The sequence below is a fragment of the Heloderma suspectum genome, chromosome 7 (assembly GCF_057233095.1).
Source record: "Heloderma suspectum isolate Gila_16-S chromosome 7, 16-S_ref, whole genome shotgun sequence".
Lineage (NCBI taxonomy): Eukaryota > Metazoa > Chordata > Lepidosauria > Squamata > Helodermatidae > Heloderma > Heloderma suspectum.
Window position 1 is genome coordinate 122,486,421 of NC_139464.1, and position 18,034 is coordinate 122,504,454.

Sequence of the window (18,034 nt, forward strand, 5' to 3'; positions counted from 1 at the left end):
CATCGTGCAGAAGGTTCCAGGCGCCTGAAGGGGGCTTGGCGGATGGTTTGCATGTCTCTATGCAACGTTTACTGTAGCCCTCAGAAACCCCTTGTAAAGATGGCATAATACGATACAACGGGTGACATGATGAAATGGATACAAACCAGTGAAAGACTTGCCAAAGCGATGGGTTCTGAATCCTTTTTATTGTGTGGATTACATAACTGCTCATTGTCTTTTGAAAGAGTTTTGCAATCTTCGTGTATTCTGGAGACATTCTGCCTAGTTCAACAACCTAAAACGAAAGATATCACAAGATGCTGGATACAATTATTCCCATGACTCTGGAAAAAACGGAGCACGCTGCATTTTCAGTTAGTTTAACTACCAAAAATTAAAGACTTGAAATGCTACAAAATTCCTGAAAATTTTACTTCAGAGGTGGAAAGATTACTGGTTCTACTTGGTTAGGAATGTAATAATGCCACTACTGCTGCCAGGTGGCCCTCCCTCTTAGAGGTGACAGTGTACCAATTCAATCCACACTTCTTCCCTTCTCTTTGCCACAATTTGAATTGAATCTCACCCCCCAACATCCTATTAATACTCTCTCTCTCTCTCTCTCTCTCTCTCTCTCTCTGTGTATATCTCCATCTTATTTCATGACTGATTCTTATTTGGACAGTGTCCATGAAAGCTTATGCCATAATAAATCCGTTAGTCTTTAATGTGCCCCAAGACCCTTTGTTGTTTTCATTTTATAGAGTGAGTGCCTCAAAACATGGATATAAATCCTCTGATTAAGCCTAGAACCTATGTACACTTTTTTCAGTCCCAGTGGGTTCAGTGGAATCCACTACCAAGTAAACATGCCTAGGGTCACGCTGCGTGCTAAGATTTCTTATACCTAGGGTAGTATCCGATGTTACTCCTATGTAGACTAGACCCAATGAAATGAGACTTAAGCTGACAGTGACCAACTTAAGTCTCATTCATTTCAATTGGTCTACTCCATGTAGGACGAACACTGGATACTACTCTTAATGTCACGCTTGTCTATTTATTCACCAAATTCTTTCTAAAAATTCAGTGATGGGTCCAACAGCTTTCTAAGAGCAATTTCCAGGTATCCACAAACCTGGTCACTGGGCCATCATCTGTGGCCACTACTTGTAGCAACAACAGTTCCAGATGTTATTCTGGTTCCGAATCTTTGGGCGATGGCAGATCTCAGAGGAAATGGCTGCTGCAAAAGCCAGACCTGGCTTGCTGCCCCTGCCCCTTGCAGTTTGGGCTTCTAGTGGCAGATATAAATGGCACTGGGGAAGCAAAGGCGTCTACACGCTCCCCCTGGTTCTCGGATCTTCCAAATGAAACACTGTGATGAGCATGATTCACAGTTTACACTTTTTGATATTCTTTAGAACATCCTAATCAACGTATACCCAAAAATGTCAAACGGGGTGGCCCTTTGGGAACTTACTTTATTGCCCACTTGCCCTCAAAATTTGGACTTCTTTTCCTGAACAGTCGCTGTGTGGCACAGCGATTTTTAGCTTCCTGGCTGCTGCAAACTAAGGGACTGCGCCGTTACTATGTGCGGGACATCCTAAGTTGCTCCATGTGGACCAAGTAGTTTGCAGGCTGCAGCTCATCCACAGACTGGGCAGTCCTGTGGTGTTACGGGGAAAATTGTCTTATCTTCATCATGAAAAACAATAAAGCATCGCGAACAACAAGCAGTCTTGTGGGGCTTTCCGGCTAACATATTCATTACGACATAAGCTTTCGTGGACTACAGTTCCAAATGTATAATGGTAAGCTGATTAACACACGCAGTGCAATTTTAACAAAACGCCTCTGTCCCACAGGAGACATGGCGAATTGGGGGGCAAGCTGAACATATTCCACCTTCCTTGCACCACTCAATTTCTTTTCCAGAGCACACTTCCTTTAACCATTCCACTATGTAACACTAGCACAGAGAACCTTAATCGACCAATCCAAAGGACTGATATAAAGGTATAAGCAATCTTGTTGGTTTGTTATATGTTTATCCTGGCCAAGGAACTCAGGCTGATGCACATGGTTGGTCTCCCTCCCGCCCCCCAACACATGTGTGTTGACCTCACAACAATCCTGTCAGGTCAGGTACAAATAGCGACTGGCCCAGTGAGCTTCAAGGCTGCTTGAGATCAGAAACTTGCTCTGCACCCAACACTGTATCCAGTGCTGCCCATAGCCAGTGCTGCCCATATCCAGGAACAAGAGATTGGAATCTTTAATATGGATGGCAATCTGAGTCCCTTTGACACATATGAGTATCAAACTGGGGGTGGTGGAGTTGGGGGGAACCCACCCTTACTGCAACAAACATCTTCCAACCCATTACCTTGTACCCGATAGCAGGCAGTGCTGATCTATCCCAGTTCAAAGGGTAGTTTGATGCTTGAGCTAGAGTAGATACTGGGGCTGGAGTAGATACCGGGGCTGGAGTAGATACCGGGGCTGGAGTAGATACCGGGGCTGGAGTAGATACCGGGGCTGGAGTAGATACTGGGGCTGGACCAGCCGTGTGGCTGTATGCATGCAAAGGAAGAAGAAGAAAAGGTTAAGAATTGTTAAACTGCTCCTGCTAGGTTCAAAGAACCACTGGATTTGGCATATATCAGAGAAACCATGTCAGAACAAAATGAACAACAGCAACAGGAAAAACCTGGCTCTGTGCAAGCAGCTTGTAATTATTACTTAGACCAGAGTGACAGCTAATGTGGGTCTTTGGCACTTAGGTGAGATCAGATGCTGTGAAGATCACAGTAGCTGGAAAAGCCACAACATACTTGGCTTTGTTTTGAGAAAAGATACTGACATGTTGTGCAGGTTGATGTGACCCGTGAGACAAAAAGCCTGTTGCAAGCATTTTTTACATTTCTTCCCTGGAAAAGTTCGAGCATGTGCAGGGGACAGAGAAGGTCCTCCTCTGACCTCATTTTTAAGTTACCTAACGGCCTTGTCCCATCTCTGATCACAGTAAGAAAGGGCATGTTTTCTAGGCATTGACATTTTGTCACCTTTCCCCCCATTGTTAATGCTAGTGAGAGCCAGCCATGAAGGACTCTCTGTTCCAGCCTTCCCCAACCTGGTACCCCCCAGATGTTTTAGACCTCAGCTCCCATCAGCCCCAGTCAGCATGGCTAATGGTTGGGAATGATGGGAATTGTAATCCAAAACATCTGGAGAGTACCAGGTTGAGGAAGGCTGCTTCTGTTGTTCCTCTTTCTCTCTCTCTCTCTTTGCTCTGTTGGTGTCAAAGAGATCCCTGGACTCACTGCACGGGATTGGTAGCTATGACTTTTCTCTTGAACTAAAATGCTATGTAGTTAAAACAGCCAAGGAACTTAGACTAGGGCCTAGTAATTTATAACACAAATGTAACTGCTTGTCAAAGTTGCTTTGTCAATCATTCATAGTTAAATCGGCGCTGTTTTTATATTCATATATTGTATATTCATGTACTACCCTTTGTATATTCTTATATCTATTTTCTATCTTATTTCTAGTATTATTCTTTTCATTGTTCTGCCTTGAAGGATTTTTTAAAACGTTCTAGTCTAGGCCTAAATGACCTGGAATGTTCTCTGATGCTTCTGTGTTATTATGTATCGGAAAGATATTTTCTACATTTCAATTACAGTCCTGAGTCAGTGGCCCTTGACGTTAGTTACGCTTTACCCACTGACCATTGGGTTGCAAAGGTGCAAAACCAAGCACAAATTAAGAATGTGTTTGACTCAGCTTCTTCTCTCTGGACATTCACAATGTGTCTCTCCTCTTTTCTTTGCTTCAGATCATTTTACCTTTGCAGCATAAAGTTTAGCTAATCCTGCTGCACAGACCTACAGTTTTGAACAACAGCCCATCAGTGTTGGCTTGGCTTACTAGCCAGTCATTTTTCATGGTTGCCATTTAAATAAATCTACTGTTTTAGTGATATTATAGTTCTTACTGACCTTATGTAAGCACCTCTGGGAGCCCTGCTGACTGAAGACCGGGATAAAAATGCTTAAAATAAATAAATAATGCTTAAAATAAATAAATAATGCTTAAAATAAATAAATAATGCTTAAAATAAATAAATAATGCCGTATTTCGGGAATGCAGAGACCCCTGTTCACAGCTGAATTTATATTTGTGTATATATGAATATTGTTATTTTCTTGGGGTAGGGACAAGGGTGTGACTCTTTGCATTGGCAACACAAAAGATTAGAAATAAATTCGCTCCACAAAAAGGGGTTACATATCATGCAGGCCGTCTTTTCTGGTGATGAAAAGACCTGCCCATCATGTAATTTTTTAAAAAAAAATTATTTCACCTTGATAGCAGATGTTACGTTTTAATTGGAATACTGCACAAGCCTCAAACCAGTTTAGCTGTTTTTACAATAACCAATGGCCACAAGCAAATGACGCACACTGGGCAACTGACTCCTCATTTTGCACGCCAGGTGACGCCACAGGGCCAACCCACTGCCACTGCTTTCCCCTCGTCTGGGATGCCTTTCACTGAGGGCCAGCATCTGACCATCCCTCTTCACCAGCAGACTGCCTACCTGGAACCTGCTCTCTACTTGCCAGTTCTTGGACCTGAGTAGCTGACTCAGCCACCCTGCCCGCACCAGCGGCAATTGCCCATTTTGCAGGTGAACATGTGGAGACCATAGCCCACATCTGTGCAAATGCTGATGCTGCATGAGATAGGACTGCCACGTCTTTTTTGCTTTTAGCGGCAGGTGAGTATTTTCCCCATCACTTCATGCACATAGCAAGGGGGATACAGGAACCCTGCCAGAAAGGAAGGAAAACCCAACCGCAGTGCTATCGTGTGAGGTCTGCAGTGGGCTGGTCCTTTCCCCCCTTGAAACCTTCTATCCCACATCCCATGTGCCTTGTGCCAGGGCTGTCTCAGCTCTTTCTTGGAGGAGGCAGCGGTGGCTGCAAGCCAAACCCCAGCAGGCAGTGAGGGATACTCCGTCTGTTCCAGGACTCTCTCCCACTCCTCCATGTCCCTCCTGCCCCAGCTAGGCTCTAATCATAGTCATAGAATCATAGAATAGTAGGGTTGGAAGGGGCCTACAAGACCAGCAAGTCCAACCCCCTGCTTAATGCAGGAATCCAAGTCAGAGCATCCCTGACAGGTGGCTGTCCAGCCTCATAGAATCATAGAATAGTAGGGTTGGAAGGGGCCTACAAGACTCTCGAGTCCAACCCCCTGCTCAATGCAGGAATCCAAGTCAGAGCATCCCGGACAGGTGGCTGTCCAGCTTCATAGAATCATAGAATAGTAGGGTTGGAAGGGGCCTACAAGACCCTTGAGTCCAGCCCCCTGCTCAAGGCAGGAATCCAAGTCAGAGCATCTGTGACGGGTGGCTGTCCAGCCTCATAGAATCATAGAATAGTATGGTTGGAAGGGGCCTACAAGACCATCGAGTCCAACCCCCTGCTCAATGCAGGAATCCAAGTCAGAGCATCCCTGACAGATGGCGGTCCAGCCTCGTCTTGAATGCCTCCAGTGTGGGAGAGCCCACCACCTCCCAAGGTCATCGGTTCCACTGTTGTATTGCTCTAACAGTCAGGAAGTTTTTCCTGATGTTTAGCCGGAATCTAGCTTCCTGTAACTTGAGCCCATTATTCCGTGTCCTGCACTCTGGCATGATCGAGAAGAGATCCTGGCCTTCCTCTCTGTGGCAACCTTTCAAGGACTTGAAGAGCGCTGTCCTATCTCCCCTCAGTCTTCTCTTCTTGAGGCTAAACATGCCCAGCTCTCCAGTCCCCTGATCATCTTGGTTGCCCTCTCCACCTTGCCTGCATCCTTCTCAACTTCTGACAGTGTAGCCAGTAACTATCACATATACCAGAAGCACTCTAAAGTAAAATACTGGAACCACAAGTGAAAAGCTCCTGTAGCCAAGAGTGGTGAGGTGTTCCAAAGTGTGCAATGAAAGCCTACGTAGTGCAGGGTGGACAGAAAGTAGATCGGGATCTACTGGTAGATCTTGGTGTGATGTGCAGTCAACTGGCAAGGGTTTCTGGCTCCCAACTGTTTAACAATAGCAACAACAAAATGTCCATCTCCCCCTAAATTAGGCTGCTGAAAAAAAAAAAAAAAAAAGGCTCAGGGTAACTAAAAGTGGACTTTTGGGCAGAATCCAATGCCCCTGCTGATTCTCTTACACCCCGCCAATTCCACAGTGTGCAAGGCCCCACTGTTTGCACAACACTGATTTACTGCTTCTGGGGCAACTCGAAACAAACGGAAATGCTCGTTTCCGGAAGAAGGCGGATTGGCGGAGCTCACATAATGAAACTCTGCCAACCTGCCTCCTTCCAGAAACCAGTGTTTCTGCTCGTTTTGAGGCTTCCTCTAGGAAACACTAAATCTCCCTTGCATAAGTGGTGGGTCCCACTCAAGCAAATAAATTGGTGGGACCCACTGCTTGTGTAAGGGAATTGGCGGGGCAGAAGGGAAATGGCGGGGGCAGAAATGCCTTGTTGGATCCTGCCCTTTGTGTGAAAGGACTGCAAGCTCAGCTCAGTTCTGATGGTGAAAACAAATTTCTGGGCTCAGAAAGTGCTCCAGGCACCCTGTTCTGTCATTCTAAGTGTATGTTTTGCACCTGGCTCTGGTTGATGGCTCTTGGGGTTCTAGTAGGAAAGCCCAAGTAGATCTAATAAGCCTGGTCTGCCCACCCCCTGATCTAGGTATTTAGCCATGAACTTGGATAAGCCAATGGGAGACGGAATTTCTCGTCAACCAAGACAATTTCCTACAAGGGATAGTCTGCTTTATAAAGCAAAAGGTGCTAAGAATATTTATTTAAAGCATTTCTACTCCCTCTTCAGCCAAAAGAGGCTCCCACAGCAGCGCACACAGATCAGTAATAGGACAGTCCCTCCTCTCAGGCTTGAAATCTAAAACACAACTCAAACGGAAAAGGAATTGGGAGGAAGGGGGTGGGGGGCAGGGGCAGGGAGACAACACAGACATGGGTTCTTAGTTACATTATCAAAATGTTGATGTTATACCCTTTCTTTGTCTTTACATCTTCAGAGGAAACAAACTTGGGGCGCCTCTGGACCTCTCTCTTGGTATAGTATCGCAAATTTATCTGGGTCATATCTTGAAAAAGAAGATACATGTTGTTATGTAGCAAGTCAGAAAAGCACAAACTTCTTTTAGTCATAGAAAAGGGTTGCTGAAGCAGAGGGAGTGCTCTTTGGACACCAGAAGGCAACCTGAATCAAAAGGCTTTATGCCTCTGAGGGAGTTCAAGAGCAAAACAGCAGCTGTCAATAATGCTTTTCTGTGCACCCTTGCAGGCCATCCATGGCAAGCTCAAGAGGCCATTCCTGGGCGCCTTATATAAGAGTAAGGAAGTGTAAGGCTTATTACTAGAGATCTACCAGACCGATTTTGCTCGTTTTTTTTAAAACAGCAGCTTGAGCAGTGTATACATGCAGAAAAGTTTGAAACTTTGAAAAAGTTCAATGCTTGAGCTTTGGGCAGCTCAGGAAGGGAGAAGGATGAGGCAAAGGGGAGGTTAATGCATATGCCCTACACTGTGCATATAATATAACATGTGACACTTTGACTGGGTTTGGACGTCACGATAACCCACAATGGGTTATATAAGCCACCGTGGCTTATTTAACCCATCGTTGGTTACTGCGTCTGTCAAAGTTTTTTTAATTCACAATGGCTTATTTTGCTGAAATAGCCCACTCTGATAACCCTTACTGCAGACTGGGTTATTTACCCACAGAACCACTGTGGGTTCTTGTGTCATCTGGCACTTGCCGTGGCTTATTCCAATCACCTACAGAGTTGGCTGGCAAAAGCAGCCAAACCGCTGTGGCTGCTCTGCTCCAGCCTGCAGAGCCCCCTTTCCGAGACCTGACAAGCAGCACAGGAACACCCACAGCCAAAGCAGCACAGCCCTCTCTGATGCCACACTACAGTTACAGAATGACAGCTTTCCCAGAGTACAATGACAGCCTCGTGCTATCCTGCTACAATGAAGTTACACAATGACAGGCTCCCTTGATCCTTTGAAACTGCGCAACTTGGGAAATAGGAGTGTGAAGGTTTGAGGCCTACAGAGGCAAAGGGGGAGAAAAAGGATCAGACTTAGAAGCCTGGAGTTTTCTGTCGGGAAGGGGTAACCCTGAGAGGAGTAGTTTCATTTCTCCACTCAAGCTTCACTTCTTCAGGTTTGAAGCAGTACTTTCGGTTTTGAAGGAGGAAGGTATATAAAGAGAGCCAGTAAGAGTCAGAAAGACCAGGCTGCAGCAAGAGCGAGTCAGAGAGATGGACAGAGTCTGAAGTGAGAGCAGAGTCTGAAGAGTGAGCAGGAAGTGGCAGCCTAGAAAAATCTAAGGGCAGCTAGAGTGAAGGATCTTACGTTTTATAGATTTGATTTTATTTAATACCTTTTGTATCACTCAGCTCTATTGTGTAATTACCCTTAGTTGTAATTTGTTTGCTTTAAATCTACTAGTAAACCATTGTAGTTAAATCCTGTATCTAGACTGTCAGTCACCCCATGTCTAAAGCCTAAACCCCATGTTACTGGAAAGGGGAAGTTTAAAAGAAGGAAGGTTGCTCAAGATCATCAGGGAACCTTGACAAGGGGAAAATAGGGGAATAGAGAAAGAACTGCTCACTTTTCCAAGCGCAGTTCCGCAATTATCCATTACAAACATCTGGAGGCTCCCCACGAGGGATCCCTACCCGTGCAATCTCACCCCATTCCAGCAAACTGTCAGGGAGTTATAGCTCCCACCCCCCTTTTCCTTCTCTGGTCACTTATCCATAAAGAAGTGAAATTGCACAATTATCCAGTACAGCATCTGAAGGCGCCCCATGAGGGCAACCCCATCTGTGCAATTTCGCCCCATTCTAGCAAGCTGTCAAGGAGCTAAAGCTCCCACCCCTTTTCCCTTTTCTGCCCAGCCTTCCCTGATCGTGCGATACTGCAGCTGCAAAGTAACACAATGACAACCTCCCCTGCTGAGAATACCAGCCTTCACAGATCATATGATCACACTACAGAGAAGTTACACAATCACAGACTTCCCTTATTGTTACTGTGAAAATGCGCAAATGTGCATTTGCGTAAAAGAAAAAATAGAGGGGAAAAGTTCCCTGTTCACAACTCTGTAAACCCGCAAATTCAGAAATGTGCAAAAGTGCAAAGGAAAAATAAAAAATAAAGAGGAACAGAGGCAACTGTGGAATAGGGGGAGATGGGAGAATAGGGGAAAAACATGCTCACTTTTCCATGAAAAAGTAAAGCTGTGCTGTTATCCACAACGGCATTTAGAGGCTCCCCATGAGTGGTCCCCACCTGTGCAATGTTGCCCCATTCCAGCAAGCTGCCAAAGCGTTATAGCCTTCACCTCCTTTTCCCTTTTCTGACTACTTCGCCGTGAAAGAGCAAAGTCGGGCAGTATCGCTCTGCTGCAGTGTTGGGAAGCTGTGTGTCAAGTTTTGTCCCGATCCTGCAAAGTTCCAAAGGTTTATAGACACCACCCTCTTTTTGGCATCCAGGATTTTCATTTTTAATGCCACAGACAATACTGCAGTAGCCATTTCAGCTGTCTCTCATACTGCGGTAGCGGGAATTTGCTCGGTTGCTATATCGCAGTTGCGCATTTAAACCCACAGGCCCTTTAAATGTGCAACTGTGATATTGTGACAGTGCGCTTTGGCGGTATCGAGAACAGAAGCTGCTCTGCTAGCGAAGTGTGTGCAGGGGGATGCACAATTCCACTTTAGTGCTACAGCGCTTTAGCGATTTTGAGAACACTAAAGGCATCAATGCCAGTAATGGCTATGGGAGGAAATGCGCAATTGGGAAGGGCTGCAGTGTGTCGGATGCCTCCTGACTACGAGAGGCTGCCTACGAACTTTTTTCCCGATCCTGCAAACCCCCAAGGTGTTATAGCTGCCACCCCCTTTTTGGTGCACCCAGGATTTTCCCTCCTCTGGGGTAATTGCATAGGGCTTTGATGGTGCATTGGAGGCAGAGTGGTTGTGTGTGAAGTTTGTTCCCAATCCTACACATTTCCAAGAGTTTATTTGTGCCATCCCCTTTTTGGTGTACACTAGGATTTCGCTCCTTGTAGCCCCTGCTGTGATGTAATGAATGGGTAGAAGAGCATCCCTGTCGGGCGGGAGGACAGCAGTGGGACAAGGGGTGGGGGGATGGGTCAGAATAGGCACAGCAGATTATTACGCTACACACAGTAACTTATTAGCTCGGTTTGGCGGAAGGTATCATGGACCATTTCAAAATAAGATACTGTGAGTAGCTCATTAAGCTATCATGTCTGAACATGGCCAGTGTGTGTATGCACATGGAATAATGCTTGCTCCCGCGACCTCTTAGTGTGCTGGGACAGGCAAAGAATGTTGGGAAAGGGGCCGAAGAAAAGCCAGTTGATGATAGTTAGAGGAGGAGGAAGAGAAGCTGAGGAGAATGAGCTGAAAGGACACCAGGGGGAGAAGACAGAAAAATCTTACATCATATGCTTTCAACTTCAAACTACAAGAAATGTTTAAAAAAATATATTAAGAACATCTTTTTGGTGTGTTCACCTTTGCCAGTTTATTTGTAGTACATTTATTTTATAAGTGTAAAATTATTCCAGTCGCCAAGGGAAATGAGCAAACATGTTTATCCAATCATTCGCAGACTCCTGGCCCCCATGGTGACCTGGGATTTACACTAGTATGAAAGACTGCAGTGGAACCTATGGGTGTAGCAAATCTCTTAGATACACTGGGCCTTCTGGGGAACTTTGAACATACTACAGCCAGTTGAAGTAAATCAGCAGAGTACCTTTAAAGTTAATCTCATATTGCTGGGAGCCTGCCTGGAACATGATACCACCATTTGGATCTGCTAGGAATAAATTCTCCAGATCAGCAGAACCTAAATGTGAGCCTTGGTGTTGTCCATCCTATAGAAGAGAAATGGGAAGAGCAACGTACAAACTCATGTAGAAATAATGAGAACGTGCACAGCTTGGTTTCCTTCCCCAACCCCAGCAACCCCCTGCCCACCCTTCTTGAATGAGATGCTCATATAATGGCACTGATATACTTCAATACACTAATACAGATACAAACCAACAGTTCTAAAACACATTAAAACTGATTACTGGTGCATATTAAAGCAAACACAAACCATCAAAAATACAGTACACAAATACTGATTTTAGAAAAACTGTGACACAGCATTAATGCAATATATGATTCCTATGGATAGCTTAGATTACTGCACTGAGAAGGGGGTTGGCCTCGATGGTCTTATAGGCCACTTCCAACCCTACTATTCTATGATTCTATGAACCCAAGAAAGACCCACTGGCTGGGTTCACACGTCACTTTAAGCCATGGCGGTTTATAAGCTACTCACAGTAGCTTATAAACCACCATGGTTTATCATGTCATCTGAGATCAGTTTTCCCCAACCACAGTGATTTCTTTAGCCAAAATAAACCACTCTGATAAGCCATGGTCTGCAGTGCGGTTTATTTAAACCATCATGGCTTATTGTGTGGTGCTCCACAGTGGCTTAAAGAGTGGTTTAAAGATCGCCTACAGAGTCACTCGGCAAGAGCGGTCGAAACCACTGCCGCTGGTCTGCTCCTGCTGGCAGATCTCCATTTCTGAGATCTGCCTAGTAACAGATTGTGCTTAGTAGCTTCAATGCAGTATTAAGCAAGCCCGGTTCCAAGCATGCAAAAGAACCCAAACAAGCTGCTTTATATACCAATAAACAGCTTCCTTTTATTTCTGTATTGTTACTTTGCTGCTGGCTGGTTGAGGGAGTGGGGAGGGGAGTGGGGAATGCAAAGGGAAGGGAAGGTGAAGGGGGGGAAGCAAAGGGAATGCAAGGGGGGCAAGCAGTTCGTTTCTGGTCACTTTTCCATGAAAAAGGAAAGTTGCACAGTTCCCCAGTACAGCATTTGGAGGCTCCCCACGAGACTCCGCGTATAAAATTTCGCCCCGTTCCAGCGAACTGCCAGAGAGTTAAGAGCCCCCACCCTGTTTTGGTGCACACGGGAGGGAATAAGGGTGCAGCTTTGAACAGCGGCTGGGAAGCACGTGGCAGCGGCGGGGGAAGCGAGAGTGGGAAGCAACGTCTTGGAATCGGCACCACCAGCAGAGCGGGGGGGGGGGGAGAGAGTGGAAAAGCAGCAAAGCATCAGCAACGCGCCAATAATGGTGGGGATCCGGCAGAGACAGGAGACAGAAGAATATGCCCCTAGTGCGAGACAGGTGGATTGGAGAGACATAGGTGACGTAGCGGCAGTGTAGGGGACGCTGGGGTTTGGTTTCCAACGCAAAGGAAGCTGGGATACCATCCCTGCTGAACGGGAGGACTGTAGAGGAGGGAGGGGCAAGGGCAGGGAAAATAAGCTATGCACAGTCGCTTATTTGTCTGATTGCATGGGGGATACAGTAGCTTATAAACTACTGTGGGCTGCTTATAAACCACCATGGCTTGAAGTGACGGGCAAATCCAGCTACAGCGTTGCATAAGCTTTGCTTTTTCCAGCCGCCCACAACAAAGGCAACTTCTTTGTTGTATTTATACTTGTTTTTCTTCCAAGGAAAACATGCGCGTTTTAGCCTGGCAACCACTGTATAAAGTTGGTTATTCTGTGAGATCATGTGTAGCTATTTTGTAACTTTCAGGTTATCCTGTCAACGTCTTGATTTTTTTAATTCTAATTATTTTTTCATTGCAAAATCATACATTACCTCCCCATATAGCTGGGCATACCAGTATGGGGTGTGTGTGTGTGTGTGTGCGTGTGTGTATACACTAGTCATTTACTTACATATATTTGGGCCTGTAAATCCTGCCAGTAGACCTGGCTCCCAATATTCCTGATTATTTATTTATTTATGTATTAAATTTCTTGATCACTCATCTGGCCGGTCACCCAGTCACTCCGGGCGATATACAATAATACAACAGTTTAAAACAATAAAATTCTACATTAAAAACATCATATTCTAAAAATACCCTAACCCACCCCAAATGCCTGCCTGAACAACCACATTTTTAATGAGTGGCGGAAGCTCATTAAAGAGGGGGCATGGCAGAGTTCCCTAATGAGGGAGTTTCCCAGAGTGGGGGCCACCGCAGAGAAGGCCCTCTCCCTTGTCCTCACCGTCCTAGCTGCCCTGGCTGACAGGACAGAGAGAAGGCCATCCGAGGCTGATCTTGTTGAGCAGCTTGTCTGGTGTTGCTGGAGGCGCTCCCTGAGATATGGTGCTTTGTCCCTCCAGCTGTCCTTCCCTCTTGCCTATGCACAAGGCATAGGCCTTGTCTGTGTCTGGACTTTCTTAAGAAAGCATGGCACCAGGGAAGCACAAATCCCTGTCTCCCAAACGATATGGGTCAATGGCCCCTAATAGTTAAAAGGTTTTCCATCCTTGCTGCAGAGCAGCACTACAGGTCCTTTTACTCTCTAAGAAAACCCATGAAATATAAAGTAGCGCAAGTTGGGGGTTCAGTTAGGATGCCAAATAAATAGAGTTAAAGAGTGGCCTCAGCTTCACTTTTTTTCAGTTCTTAACATCCCAGGACCAGATTGTTTTTCAACGCAGATTCATTTGGTGCAACTTCCACTGTGCCCAGAAAGTACAGGTGTTTCTGTCACGGAAGTCATGGAGATGCCATATTGAAATAAAGGTGGCATTTTGTCTCCACTGTGTGAGGGGAAGGGCTTATAAGACTCTGAGGCTCTTACTGAGCTTGAGAGGTCTCTTCAGAAAAGGCTATCTGGCCCAGTCAACCCTGCAGCAGGCATTCCCAACTGGATACTGACCTGGTTCCCATATTCAATCCACTGGCCCAGATCATTCTTCCAGTACCAAAGCCACTTTGTTGTCATGACAAATTTAGCAGGTTTGGTGACAGATGATGGAGTGGACAGGCGCCGAACTGGAGCACCGTTAGAAGTCATGGTCCTGAAATTGATGTCTGGGTCGCAAAGACTGAGAACAAGAAAAGGAGAGGTAGAATGTCCAACTGTGTATGGGAACCAACTATTCAGATTAATTACCCTTTCAAATTAAGAAAACTCCTGGTCTTCCAAATCTACACCACCAGCAGCAACATCCCTTCTAGATCCAAAGTCCTCTTCCCCAACCCTGTTCTGTCAAAGACAGATGGAAGTAAGCCCATGAGGAATCAGTCAATCAATCAGTCTTTATAGACTGATAAAGAAAAGCAGTCAAATGTAGGGATGGCGGAGAATTTCTCCCTGAAACTTCGGGGGGCCGAGCGCCAACGTGTTTGGCCCCCCGAACAAGTTTCGGGGAGAAATCCTCCACCCCCCCCGCCGGGACGGGATTTACCTTCCCTGAATGTCCCTCCCGGCGGCGGGTCCGGCTGGCGGTTCGTCCGGTGTTCGAGCGGGGCGGGAGCGGCAGCCAGTCTTTCGACCGGCTGCCGCCCCCGCCATTGCAATCAAAGAAAAAAAAAAACTGTCCCCTGATAGGCTACGTGACGATTCACGTAGCCTATCACGGCTAGATCTGCAAAGTCAGCCGTGATAGGCTACGTGAATCGTCACGTAGCCTATCACGGGTGACTTTAAAAAAAAAAAAGCGCGTATGCGAATGGCGGCCCCCATAGGGAGCCGCCATTCCCATTCCTTATTTGGTCGCTGTAGTCTACGTCAATCTTTACGTAGACTACGGCGAAAATAAGAGCAACGCTATTTGCGTTGCCCTTATTTTCGCCGTAGTCTACGTAAACATTGACGTAGACTACAGCAACTAAATAAGGAACGCGAATGGCGGCTCCCTATGGGGGCCGCCATTCGCGTACGCGCTTTTTTTTTTTAAAGTCACCCGTGATAGGCTACGTGACGATTCACGTAGCCTATCACGGCTGACTTTGCAGATCTAGCCGTGATAGGCTACGTGAATCGTCACGTAGCCTATCAGGGGACGTTTTTTTGTTTTTTTTTTTACTTTCGTGTTCGCGGCCGGGCGAGGCGGGAAGCCTCCTCCCCGGCCTGAATTTCGGTCGGGCGAGGCGGGAAGCCTCCCCCCCCGGCCTGAATTTCGGCCGGGCAAGGCGGGAAGCCTCCCCCCCTGGCCTGAACTTCGCGGGGGGAGCAGCGAAGCGCTCCCCCCCACCGCGAAAAAGCTGCGAGAAAAGGTAAGTGACTTTCGTTCACCCCTAGTCAAATGCCAGGGTGGGCAGAAGGTACATCTGAGCTCCTAGTAGATCTCTGGGTGATTTGCAGTGAATTAAGATGGCTTTCTGACTCCCAATTGTTTAACAATAACAGCAACAAAATGACTTCCCTCTCACCCTAAACTGTACAGCTGAAATGAACAAAGCTTTGGATAACCAGGAGTGGATTTTTGTCTGGAAGGACTGTGAGCTCATTCAGTTCTGGTACTCAAAACTAATCCCTTGGCCCAGAATTCTTTAATTCTCAGCATATGTCTTGTGCACCTGGTTCTGGCTGGTAGATCTAGAGACACTGCTAAAAAAAAAAAAAAAGGAAAAAAGTAGACCCCGCAAACCTCAAGTCTCTCTACATGTGCCCTATGTGGTTACCTCTTCTTCAAGTAACCACAGGGACCCAGTAACAGGGGGGAAGGTTAGGGAATGAGCTACTCATCTGGTGGTGCATCCCCCTCTCCCATGGCACCACCTATAGTAGATCATTCTCAGGAATCTAATTCAAATCCTCCAACCTAAAAGAAATGGGCAAAGCTGCTATGCATACTGGGGCAGGCTAAAGGTTCTCAGAGTTCCCAATGAGTTATATGGCGGAAAGTAAACTGGCTCCAGTCTCAGATACTATTTCCCACTCCAAACACTGGGACCAAGGAATAGGTTTGGTCTTCAAGCCAGTTGTTATTTATTTATTATTTATTTATTTATTAAATTTATTAATCGCCCATCTGACTGGTCACCCAGCCACTCTGGGCGATGTACAACCCACCATAAACAATTTAAAACAATAAAATTTTACCATAAATTTTTTTTAAAAAAAAAATTGTGTCCCTGAATACATGTACTTACTATCTTCCATGTAAGTGAATGGCTGCTATTCGTTCCTGGAGTGGCGGTGGGAAAGCCCTGTACTTGGACAACCCTTCCCTCAGGGTAAACCTAACCACTGCCTTTGATGCTGGACAGTTCAGCCATCACCAACAGCTAGGATGCTTTGGTTACCTTGATGGGTGATTTACACCAGAAACAGGAGGAGTGTGTCTCTGCTAGTTCTGCTGGACCTCTCGGTGGCTTTCAGTACCGTCAACCATGGCATCCACCAACAGCATTCCTAGTCTACATCATGCCTGGATGCTGTGTTTGGGGGAATGGCAGGGGCAGGAATTTAAATACAGGCCTGGCTCCACTCTTTGCTGTGCCCAAAGCAGCAAATGGGAGAATGGGATGGTGTGTGTGTGTGTGGGGGGGGGTTAAAAGCAGGAGAACCTGGGGCAATGACTGCAAAGCTCCATCCCACCCCAGATGTCAAAATTGCCTTTAGCCTTGCAAATGATGTTTAAAAAATCACCAAATCACAAACGTTTTGTCTGCCTGACCTACTTAAAAAAAGCCCTAAACGCCTTTAAAACACAAAAGCTTTAGTGAAGTCTCTCTGCCTAGCTGCTGGAGGGTGATCTAGTCACCACAGATGACTAAATGAGCAATTGTGCTGCTGTATTTATCACATTAGTAGTCTGCCTCTGCCTCTTGGTGTAGTTATCACATTAATATTCTGAGAATCTCAGAGGAGAACACATGGGATATTTACCATTGTGCAGCCCGACCATATGCATCTGCATTCAGTAACTAGGTTAAGCAAGAATCACATTGCAGCCACAGCCTCACAATAAACATGTGAGATGGGTAAGGCTGAGATGTATTGACGGCTATCCACAGAGTTGCCCAACAGGGGCTTGGACTGGAACCAGCCCTTAACATCCAACCTCTCTAGCTCACCCTTGTTCTCAACCTATAAAGTTGTTAGGAGAATTCCAGCAAAATATTTGCCATTTCAGAACCCCTGCTATCACGAGAGAGCTTTCAGATAAAGTTGCTGGTGTCATCAAAGATAGCCCTTGTTGTCCCATCTGTTAGAGTAGGGAAGTTGGTGAAGGACAAGTTTGTTTTGGATTAATTATCAGCGCTTGCAAACTGGCTATCTGAGTCACCCTTAAAAAGAGTAATTTAAGTCTCAAGAGCATCAAACAACAGTTTTAATCAATAAACTTTTTGAATCGGTGTCTAATACTGAATGTTCAAATTCAGTCTTTTCAGCTAAGAGATGGCAACATTTTCCATGAGAGCCACCTGGAGTCATACAATGAATTACATTTAATAACATTAATAGGACATTTTTTGCCTATACTGTTACAAGGATCATCTTTAGCAAAGCGACCTCTCAGGTAGGGCTGTGTATGGGCCCCCCGACCCAATCTGGAGGCCAATTCGGGGCTTTGGATTGGGCCCCAATCCACCTTGGACCGATCTGGACTTGATCCGACCTGATTCAGACCCGGGATCCAAATCAAGACTTGGAAATCCGAATTATTCAGATTTTACATTTTCCCATTGACTTGCATCGGAGAACAGAAACGGATATAACTTTTTTAGTTTTTATGAGAAATTCATGAAATTTGGTGACCTGGAGGCGATTGGACCTGCCATTTTTCAGACAGATGGCTCTAACAGTTTATGTGGCAGCCACAGGTAAAATGTGTTTTCCAGAAAATCTATCAAAGCAAAGAGCTATATATTTTGGGGTGCTTCTACACAACTGCATGGTATTTGGGGGCATGGCAGCCCCTGGCAGTGACTGAACCTGCCACATTTCAGACAGTTGGGTCTAGACAGTTTTACGAGTCTAGAAGAAGGATTTAAGAAAAAGGGAAGACTAAGAAATGGAACTGAGGAGGGCTGGGTACTGGGCAGAACAAACAAGTAAAGCTGGAC

At 45.8% G+C, this 18,034-nt stretch overlaps 1 protein-coding gene across 1 annotated transcript in view; it reads right to left on the minus strand.

Moving 5' to 3' along the window:
- Positions 1 to 18,034, minus strand: part of LOC146340281 (protein mono-ADP-ribosyltransferase PARP12-like) — a 46,971-nt gene that overhangs the window by 7,321 nt on the left and 21,616 nt on the right. Inside the window, exons 7-11 of the mRNA XM_084811320.1 lie at positions 13,893 to 14,061; positions 10,886 to 11,006; positions 7,068 to 7,161; positions 2,375 to 2,561; positions 147 to 277 (exon numbers count right to left, since the gene is read on the minus strand). Coding sequence (XP_084667446.1) covers positions 147 to 277; positions 2,375 to 2,561; positions 7,068 to 7,161; positions 10,886 to 11,006; positions 13,893 to 14,061 — 702 coding nt within the window. The remainder of the gene's footprint in view (positions 1 to 146; positions 278 to 2,374; positions 2,562 to 7,067; positions 7,162 to 10,885; positions 11,007 to 13,892; positions 14,062 to 18,034) is intronic.